We start from the raw sequence: 9,148 nt of genomic DNA on the forward strand, positions 1-9,148 counted from the left end.
TTTTTGTCAGCTTGCCCTCGCTGGGTCCCTTTGCTGCGAGTTTTCAATCAGCCCTGTGATATCCCTTCTCTGTTAGAGGCCAGGGCACAGAAGCAGCGGCAGAAAGCTGTGGCATCTCTGTAACCCTTCGTTTGAAGAAACCAGCTCTCAAAGATCAGTTCATTCCCTTGGGTATTTAATCCCTGACCGCCTGGCTAATCGGAGGGCAGAGGATGGCTTGCTGATGGAAAAGCCTTTTGCGTGGAGGCTCCGAGCGGCAGGAGCCGTTCCGTCCCAGCCCGTACAATTAATGGCAGTTCTGATCCTGAACCGGCTCATCGCCATCCGAGTGGAAACACAGACCCCCGGTGAGGGAAAGCAGAAACCCGTACTAGACTCGCTTCGGCTGAAATAAAAACACAGACACGCACAGTATGGCACATACCTGGGACAGGAGCCCAGATCTTCAAATGTTTTTATTTTATTCCCCGTCCCCCCCCACGCCCCCATTTTTGGATGTCCTCTTGACAAATCACTTTAACAGTTTTATTTACAGTAATAAAAATAAATTACTCTTACAGATGAATGTATACTATTATACACAATAGAGATACAGTGCAATAACAGCATTGATTTGTTTTCACTTGTTCATAAAGTGCATCGAAGGGGCTTGATTTAATGGTAATTGAATGATAACTGTACATTTTTCTTTGAGATCAACTCTCCCAGTCGAGTTAAAAGGCTAATGAAAACACTTACATCAAAATAAGTTGCTGTCCTGACTGCTGTGAAATGGCCTCGTCGCTGGGGAAGCAGGCAGGGCGGGAGGCAGGACTGGGAAGGGGGACGATCGACTCCCGCTCTGTCCGTCCGCGCTGCCGAAGGCGGCTCCGACGGACGCTGCCCAAAGCCTGGCCGGGCTGATCCGGGTTTCAGAGCCTCAGGAGGGTGACTGCAGGGCTGTGGCCGCAGAGCAGCATCCAGCCCTGGGCCACCCCAACCTGGATGAGTCTCTTGCTGAGCTTTGCCACCAGAAACTCATCCCTCCCTCTGAGCCAGAGGTTTCGCACTCTAGGGAGGATGCTCTTTGTCCAGCCTGGGGCCTGATTCTGACCTGCTCACAAGGGACATCAGAAACGAGCCCAGTCCTCATCACTCCCTACGTGGTGTAGAGGAAAGGCAAGGCAGAGGCAAGAGACCAGGCTGCGGTGGACTCGGAAGGACGCCGGCTTTGCCAGCGGTGGCCAGCACTACAGCTCATCCTTAGCCAAGTACTGCCCAGTTGGAAAAGAGCTTTTGCTGGGATAAGCCAGATGTTTTCCAGCTCCCAGATCCTGCAATAAGGTCATAAACCTGCGCTTGTGATTTCAGTGTCTATCGATACGCTGAGCTGTCAGGCATCCAGCGTCCTGCCCGTTGCAGCGTGCTCAGATTGTGAAGGAATAACCTTGGTTTAGACACAATTACACTTGACATCGAGCAGAATTTGTGAAGGCAGCTATTACCCTTGGAGCTGCAGACAATGTATTCGCATCCCTCAAAGTCAGGGACAAAAGAGCATTGGACCGTCCCTTCTGATTTGGATCTTCTCTACTGAAAATCCATTTTATCTCTATAACGCTCTGTATTGCAGAGTTTTCCAATGGGAATGGGAAAGCTCCATTCCCGGGGTTGCAGGGACAGCGGGAAGGGTGGCTCGCGGGGAATTTTGCAGTGGGCAACTGCCTTTTTAACAGAAAAAGTACAACCGGTACAAGTGAAGCTGTCAGCTGTACGGCAGTGTGACCGCCTCGCCAAGAGAAAAGGTTGCGCGTGAATGAAAGGCGTTACAAGGAAATACCATGTGCATTCAACAATTATTCCTGACAATTAAAAGTGAACTGGTGATTAATTGTTAACAATTAAGTGAGTTGTCGATGCTGGTCAATACACATCAACGCAAGTGGTTACCAAGATCAATGGCTTTATAGAGACCTCCCCACCCCAAATTTGATGCTTCTGCAAGAAAGACGTACTTCATCACCTACTGAGAACTGTAATGGTTTCTTGGGTTTTTATTCAAAGTTCAATTAAAACTCTTTGTTTGAGATGAACAAATTGTGGCTGCCACATCAGGACTGAGATCCTTGAGATATTTACTGCAGGTTCCTGAAATGAAGTTGCCTAAAAAGAGATGTTTTCGCTGCTCGAAGTCCCAAACTGAACAAAATGGAAAGGAAAAAATACCTAAGCAACTTTGTTGGTAGAGTTGATACATTTTATTAGCTGGCCTTTTCACAGTATATTTGAGGAATGTTTTTCTTTCTCCTCCTCACCCTTTCCTCATCCCCTCAACTGAAACAGCTGACCAGTGACACAGAAAGCATTTCATACCTATGTTCTGCTAGCCACCAACTCGTGGTAGAAAAGCCAAAGGCAAGCAGAAACCTGTAAATAAATCAACCAAATAAGCAGCGGACTCATTTCCCTGGCTGCGCTGACCTCTGCTGTAGGTTTGGGGCTGGTTAGATACCTCGTGTAATTGCTCGGGACCAATTTTCTGCTTGTTTCTGCTACCGTAAATTTAGACCAGCTCCTGTAGGGGCCAGGCTTTGGCCCCTTCATCTTCTACCAACAGCTATTTGCAAAGCTCAGCTTTTGAAGATACAACGGCAAGATCTGGGCCGTTCACCAGGGTGAGGACACGAAGGTCTTCCCAACTAAACGCCCACCAGCCCTCTCCAAGCAGGTCCAGTTTCCAGTTGGAGCGACCACAGAGGCTCTGTGGAAATCGAAAGACACCTGCAAATTGCCACCAACCAAAGACCTTGTGCTTTGCAGAACTACCACTGTCCCCTTGTATCTCATCTGAAAGGCACAATCATTAAATTGATGCTTTTGTAAACCTCAACTTTTCTAATGACTTGTGACATAGGAATCCCAGCCAGAGGAAGCTTACCAATACATTCAATACCAGAAAATGGAGGACAATGGGCCATACTCTGGTTGCTCTGTGTCCTTCTCATGATGCCCAGGAGCTAGACAGGGGCTGCTTAGCGCTTTTCACCATGTTTCCAGACATTTTGGCTCCTCGGTGAATCCACGGAGGATTCACTGTGATGGAAAACGCTTTCTGTTTGCCAGTGCTCTTCTTATAGTTGGTGCCCCATCCACATGTGATCCCACGACATTCGGGGGAGCTGCTCCTTGTTTATGGCAACGTGACCTCATCCAAAATCAGGCCCTGTATTCTGAACATGTCCCAAAGCCAGCACTGAAGGACACCAAGGCATTCCCACCCTGCACACAGCACTACTAACTTGGTAAGTATTTTAAGGTTTTAAGTTAGCTCTCCTGATGTCCAACATAAGGAGGCTCCAACATCAAAAGTCCAACATTGTCACTCAAAACTTTTTCCAGTGAAAGACTTTCTTTAGGGAAAAAAAAAACAAAACACCAAAGCAAAGGTGCAGTAAAATGGTCAGAGATTTCCACAACACAATGCCTGGCAGGTGGACTCATACTTGTTTATCTTCTTCCTCACTTTTCCTTGTTTTCCCCTCTTTCCACTGATAAAAAAGGAGGGGGAAAACAGCAAAGGCAAAAACACCTAGAAAAATGCCTTTTTTTTTTTTTTTAGTCAAAAGACTGCAAAAATGCCAATTTATCTAATTGTTCTTTAGAGGAGATCTCTTGAGGCTTTTCTTGAAGCCTATCAAGTGTTTTTAACAACTTCCATGGCCACCTTTCACAGTCTCCAAGAGAGAGGTCCTACACCATCACTCGAAAAAAAAATTAGATCGGCATTTGATGCTGAATGTGAGCATACAATATACTTGCGCCACATATTGATCCTGACTGTGAGTTGGATTAGTGCAGCAGAATAAAAGCCTCCTTAGTGCAAGGACCAGAATTTAGGCAGCAGAGTTTGCCTTCGACAAAGTTGCTGTACACATTTTTGGGTGAGTACCAAGCACTTTGGTGAGGACATCTCCACCTCCTCTCTAGCTTTGTCTGGTAGGGACGATATCCTTGGCTTTAGCTCCTCACATCCCAAATCTTCCTCCCACTGCTGTGGAGGGCCACCAGGGAAAATTATTTTCCATTGGCCCTTGTATGCCTTCGTCAGAGCTGGTCAATGGATCCCTCCAACTGAGACAAGTTTCAAATATACAATTAAACTCTAAAAAGAACGTCGTTAAAATCAAAATCTTCAGCAATAGGAAATTGACTGGAAAGCCAAGAAAATGCAACTTTTTTCAATGTCGAGGTTTCTCTAGAGCTGATTAGTTCATCTACACTTCATTTAAAGATACAAAATGAGCCGCCCAGAGAAACAAATCCTGTCTTCTAGATCGGGTTGTATAAAAACATTTCAAAACGTTCACAAAGTTTCAGAAATGGTTTAAACTAACTTTGCCTTGAGTTTTCACGCTGAGGAACTGCAAGAACCTGGCTGCACTTACAGAAACCAGAAGAAATAAAATGAGCAAAGTGGGTTTATATATATATATATATATTACTCTTTCTTATATATATATTTACTTTTAGATATATGCTGATTCAACATTGTGCCTACTGCCCATTGCCCAAGGTATTCAAAAGAGGAAGGAAATGAAAAAAACAAGACAGAGACTGGCCACCTTTCAAAGGTAGGCAATAAGCCCAAGCCCCAGGCACACTTTGGAGATTCATAGCTTTCTCATGTGCACTTAGCTCTGAGGAGCGAGAAATTCATTGCACGGATCCAGAGAGAAAATACGGTTGTGCCTGTATCCAGCCATAAAGTGGCTTCGTACCCACTACAGCCTCACAAAGCAAGAATATTTCTGTCTTCCACGAAACTACGGTGTACACATGCTGCAGTTTGGTGGCGGCGGTGATGTTGGGTCTTGTTGATGGGAACCATCGTCTGTATTGCCCACGGTGCAGCAGAACCCAAGTCCTGCTTTGTAACGGGGCGTTTTGGATGCTGGAGACCGCAGCATCCTTCTCTAAGGGACAGCAACGTGTTTGGGACACCAGGCTCAGCTGGTGGGGTGGGGGGTCTCCTGCTGCAACTACTGAGCTGTTCCCACGCCGGACCCCAGAGCAGCATCCCCCACCTCTGCCCTGAGCCCCCCTGGGCGTTTCACCCCAAGCCCTGCCACCTCTCTGAAGGTTGTTTGGTTTCTTGCTAGCTTTTTAAGTGAATGCACTATTCCACTTCTCGGCCAAAAGAAAGCACAAGATAAAGGACACTTCATCATGGTCTCACAAACACCACAAAGCACATGATACAGTAGAGGAATGTGAGGGTACCGAAGCTTCTCTAATGAAGCAAGTTAAACTGGTAGCATCCGGAATAACACACCAGGACACACGTGTGATTACAGAGGCTTCCCTCTAGAGGACCCCAGCAAGCCCGGACCCGTCTTTGGATGAAAATCCCCCCGCCCCCCCCGCCCCCCATGTAAACGAGCAGTGCGGAAGGGAGCGCAGCCGGGGGAGCGCCTCACCCCATAGCCCCAAACCGAGCAGGAGAGCCCTTCCTCGGCCTCCCCAGAGCCTTGGGGTGGACGGCACCCACCGTGAGTCCCCACCCTGCCCGCGGCCACCTTTTTTTTGTGGGTTTTTTTTTTTGGGGGGGGAGGAATGGATTCCCCGGTTACCCCCATCCCTGCGACAGCCCGAAACAGCGGCCATACCCTAAAGTGCCTTTCGCCCCGCAGGTTCTCAAAGTGCTTCGCAAACGACATAGAAACAGAGAGGCATCGTGCCCCCCACCCGCCCCCATCCCCGGGTCCCCTCCACCCCAGCCCCCCCCCCCGCCTCCCTGCGCTCCTCCGGGCCCCCCCGCCGAGCCGGAGCTGTCCGTCCCCGCGGTGCTGAACGCGCCCCCCCCCACCACCCCGATTATTGCATAGCGTTGCAAGACCTGATTTTAGGGGGGCTTGGGGGGGGGGGGGTGCTCTCCCCGCACATCCACCCCACGCTTAGGGACCAGCCCCGCCGGGGGGAGGGCGGGGCGACACTCCCCCCCTTCCGCTCTTGTGGCCTTCCCGGTGGTCTCCACTCGTGGTGGGACGTGCCCCCGGGGGGGTGGAAGCCACCCGGCCAGGCAAGCCCGCTGCTCCCCTGGCTCCTTACCCCGAGAGGAGACAAATGTCATCGTACCGACATCCTTTTTTTTTTTTTTTTTTCCTTTTCTTTTCTTTTTTTTTGGTGTTTTGTGTTTTTAAATAAAAAATAAAATGTGTAAGAAAATAACATTTCTAAAGGAAACCATTATCATTCTTCTCTCTCTCTCTTTCTTCCCCCCTTCTTTTTCCCTTTTCCTTTTTTCTCTTTTTGGCCATCTTTTCATGGAACGAGATGTGCTGGCCGGGGGTTTCCTCCCGGTAGGAAACAATAACAACAGAGGGGAAAAGGAGGAGGAGGAGAGCAGGGGAGCGCGTCTCACTCCCTGCTCAGTCCTCACACATCGCTGGATGTCCTTGGTCTGGAGGAGAACGTGGAAGGGATGCACCCGCAGCAGGCCAGCCAGAGCGACTTCTGGATGTCTGGGTTTCTGAAGGCGTAAATGATGGGGTTGATGAGGGAGTTGCAGGTGGCGGGCAGCGCCAGGGAGTAGGTGTAGACCACCGGGTAGCTGGAATCGGCCACCAAGGAGTAGATGGCGAAGGGGATCCAGCACAGGGCGAAGGTGCCGAGGATGAGCGAGAGGGTGGAGAGCCCTTTGCGGGTGGAGGTGGCCTGCGCCGTGGCGATGAACTGGTGCTGCACGGCGATCTGCTGGGCGTGCCGGAAGGCGATCTTGCAGATCTGCAGGTAGAGCTGCATCATGAGGGCGAAGAGGAGGAGGAAGGTGACGGCCAGCACCGCCGCGTTGTCCTTGGTGACGGGCCGCAGGATGCTGCAGGCGCTCTGGTCCCGCAGACAGTTCCAGCCCAGGAGGGGCAGTAGCCCCACGCCGAGGCACAGTAGCCACATCAGCAGCACCATGGCGCAGGTGAAGCCCAGCGTGCGCTCGCTGTGGTAGGTGAGCGCGTTGTACAGCGACAGGTAGCGGTCCACGGTGATGGCCAGCAGGCTGCAGACGGAGGCGGAGAAGGCGGCCAGCAGCAGCCCCGCCGCCCCCAGCTCCGCCGCCTCGCTGGGCGGCCGCAGCAGGTACCGCACGGCGAAGTTGGCTACTAGCCCGAGCCCGGCCAGCAGGTCGGCCAGGGCCAGGCTGCCGATCAGCAGGAACATGGGGGCCCGCAGGCTCGGCGTGTAGAAGAGCACGGCCAGCACCAGCGCGTTTTCCCCCGCCACCGCCGTCCCCGTGGCGCACAGCGCGATGTCCCAGGGGCTGACGGCCCCCCCGGCTCCGGCTCCGGCTCCGGCCCCGCCGCCGCCCGGCGCCGCCGTCCCCGGCCCGCCCGCCGCCGAGGGCCAGGCGCTGGGCTCCGAGGCGTTGCCGAGCCCCGGGAGCCGCTGCTGCTGCTGCGGCTGCGGCTGCCACGGCTCCCCCATGGCGGCGGGGCCGTGCAGCATCGCTGGGGAGAGAGGGAGAGGGATGCGGTGAGGGACACGGGCGCCGAGCTGCGGGGAGAGGCGGCGAGCCCCGCGCCGAGCCCGGGGAGCCCCTCGCCGCGACCCGCCCCTCGCCCCGCACCGGGTGCCGGGGACACCCCGCCCCGAGCTCCGCGATACCCCGCACCCAGCCCCGCACCGGGCCGCCCCCGCCCGCCGCAGGGCGCAGCCCCGTCCGCCTCCCCCCAGCCCGAGTGCAGCTTCTCCGGCAAGTAACACCCCCGCTCCGCCCCCCCAGTGCCCCCCCCGCCCCGGCACAGGGCACAGCGTTGTCCCCCCGCCCCACACACACGCACCCCTCGCCCGGGGGGAAGCCTCGCCGCTAGCTCCTGCTCCTCCCGGCGGGCTGAGGCCGAGCACAACTCAGCGCCCCGCCGCTGGCCGCAGCCTCCATGCGCTCTGCCCCGCGCAGGATCCGCAGGCGCTGCGCACCCCGCCGCCGGGGGAAGCACGGTGCCGGCTGCTGCCCCCTCCTCCTCCTCCTCCTCCTCCCTTCCCCGGGGCACGGCTACCTTTTTGCTGCCTATTTATAGCGCAAAGCTCCCCCTCCCCCCCCATCCCCCCCGCCCCCCCCGCAACCCTTTCTTTTTTGCGTGCAGCGAGTAAAAATAAATACTATTAATAGGCCAGCCCTCGCATGTATGCGGAGCCGCTGATGAAATGAGAAGGCAGCGGCAAGGGACAGCCTGCATTAACTTTCTCCTTTCTCCCTTCCCTTCCCCTCCTTTGGAAAAGGACTGGTGCAAGATGCTCCCCGCCAGCTGCAAACAGCTGCAAGATCCTGCCCCGCTCGGCGCGGTCCCCCTTGCAGAGTAAATCCCCCCCCGCGCCGGGCCGTGCAGCCCAGGTGTGAAGGTCGGCGGGGGGGAGAGTTGTGCCCGCAGCCCCCGCCACCGGCATCCCCCCTTCCCGCATGCAGCCCAGCCCGGGGGGCAGCCGCCACCGCCGGGGGTTGTTGTTTTACCTGGCTTTAATGCTCGAGGATCGGCTTGCTTCCCCCCGTTTTTATTTTTTTCCTTCCCAGTCCTTCCAGTCCTTGGTGTTAAGCCTCATTCCTCGGTGAGCATTGCTAATAACGTTGGCAGATAGCTGGCATCGACTTGCACTTAATATTCCTGCCCCATTGGATCTGCTGATAAATCTCAACTCTGACGTCAAAGTCTTCACTTATATTCATGATCCAAGTCTGTGAATCAGAGCCGCTGTGATCAGAATAACAACAAGGCTGGCTCCCCGCTCCACAGCCACATCCACACCCGCAGGCACGAGGGGGTGCGCGCACCCGCACGCACCCATGCACGCCCCCCATGCACGCACCCGCCGTTCATTCATGAGCTCTCCCGCCACCCCGACGCACCTCCCCAAGGTCGGGGCCCTCCGCACCTGCGTTCTGCGGATGCTGCTTGGGTGCCAGCCAGGCCCCGGCGTCTCGCAAAGGCGGCCGGGCAAGGTTTATTTTTACCGCTTGTGCCGAGGGACGCGTGGATCTGAAGGGAGGGGGGGCTGATCCGGCGTGGCAGGGCTCGGCTGCCCCGCTCTTCAAGGACAATGCCCAGGGACAGCAGCACCAGTCCCCCTGCACCCTCAGGAGCCAGCAGAGAGGGGTCCTCAGGGGACCCAGTGAAACCAGGCT

General features: G+C 54.5%; 1 protein-coding gene across 2 annotated transcripts; it reads right to left on the bottom strand.

Moving 5' to 3' along the window:
• Positions 1–5,667: 5,667 nt before the first annotated feature.
• LOC141748844 (G-protein coupled receptor 12-like) lies at positions 5,668–8,735 on the bottom strand. Of its 2 annotated transcripts, none has more exons than XM_074601488.1 (2): positions 7,812–7,922; positions 5,668–7,478 (listed from the first exon to the last, which is right to left on the bottom strand). In XM_074601488.1, the coding sequence occupies exon 2, from the start codon at positions 7,474–7,476 to the stop codon at positions 6,415–6,417; it is 1,062 nt and encodes a 353-aa protein (XP_074457589.1). In that variant the 5' UTR covers positions 7,477–7,478; positions 7,812–7,922; the 3' UTR covers positions 5,668–6,414. The 2 variants fall into 2 exon arrangements, with proteins under 2 accessions (XP_074457589.1, XP_074457587.1); XM_074601486.1 differs by lacking the exon at positions 7,812–7,922 and adding an exon at positions 8,480–8,735 and having other exon boundaries at positions 5,669–7,478.
• Positions 8,736–9,148: the final 413 nt, after the last annotated feature.

The sequence above is a fragment of the Larus michahellis genome, chromosome 9, assembly GCF_964199755.1.
Source record: "Larus michahellis chromosome 9, bLarMic1.1, whole genome shotgun sequence".
NCBI lineage: Eukaryota > Metazoa > Chordata > Aves > Charadriiformes > Laridae > Larus > Larus michahellis.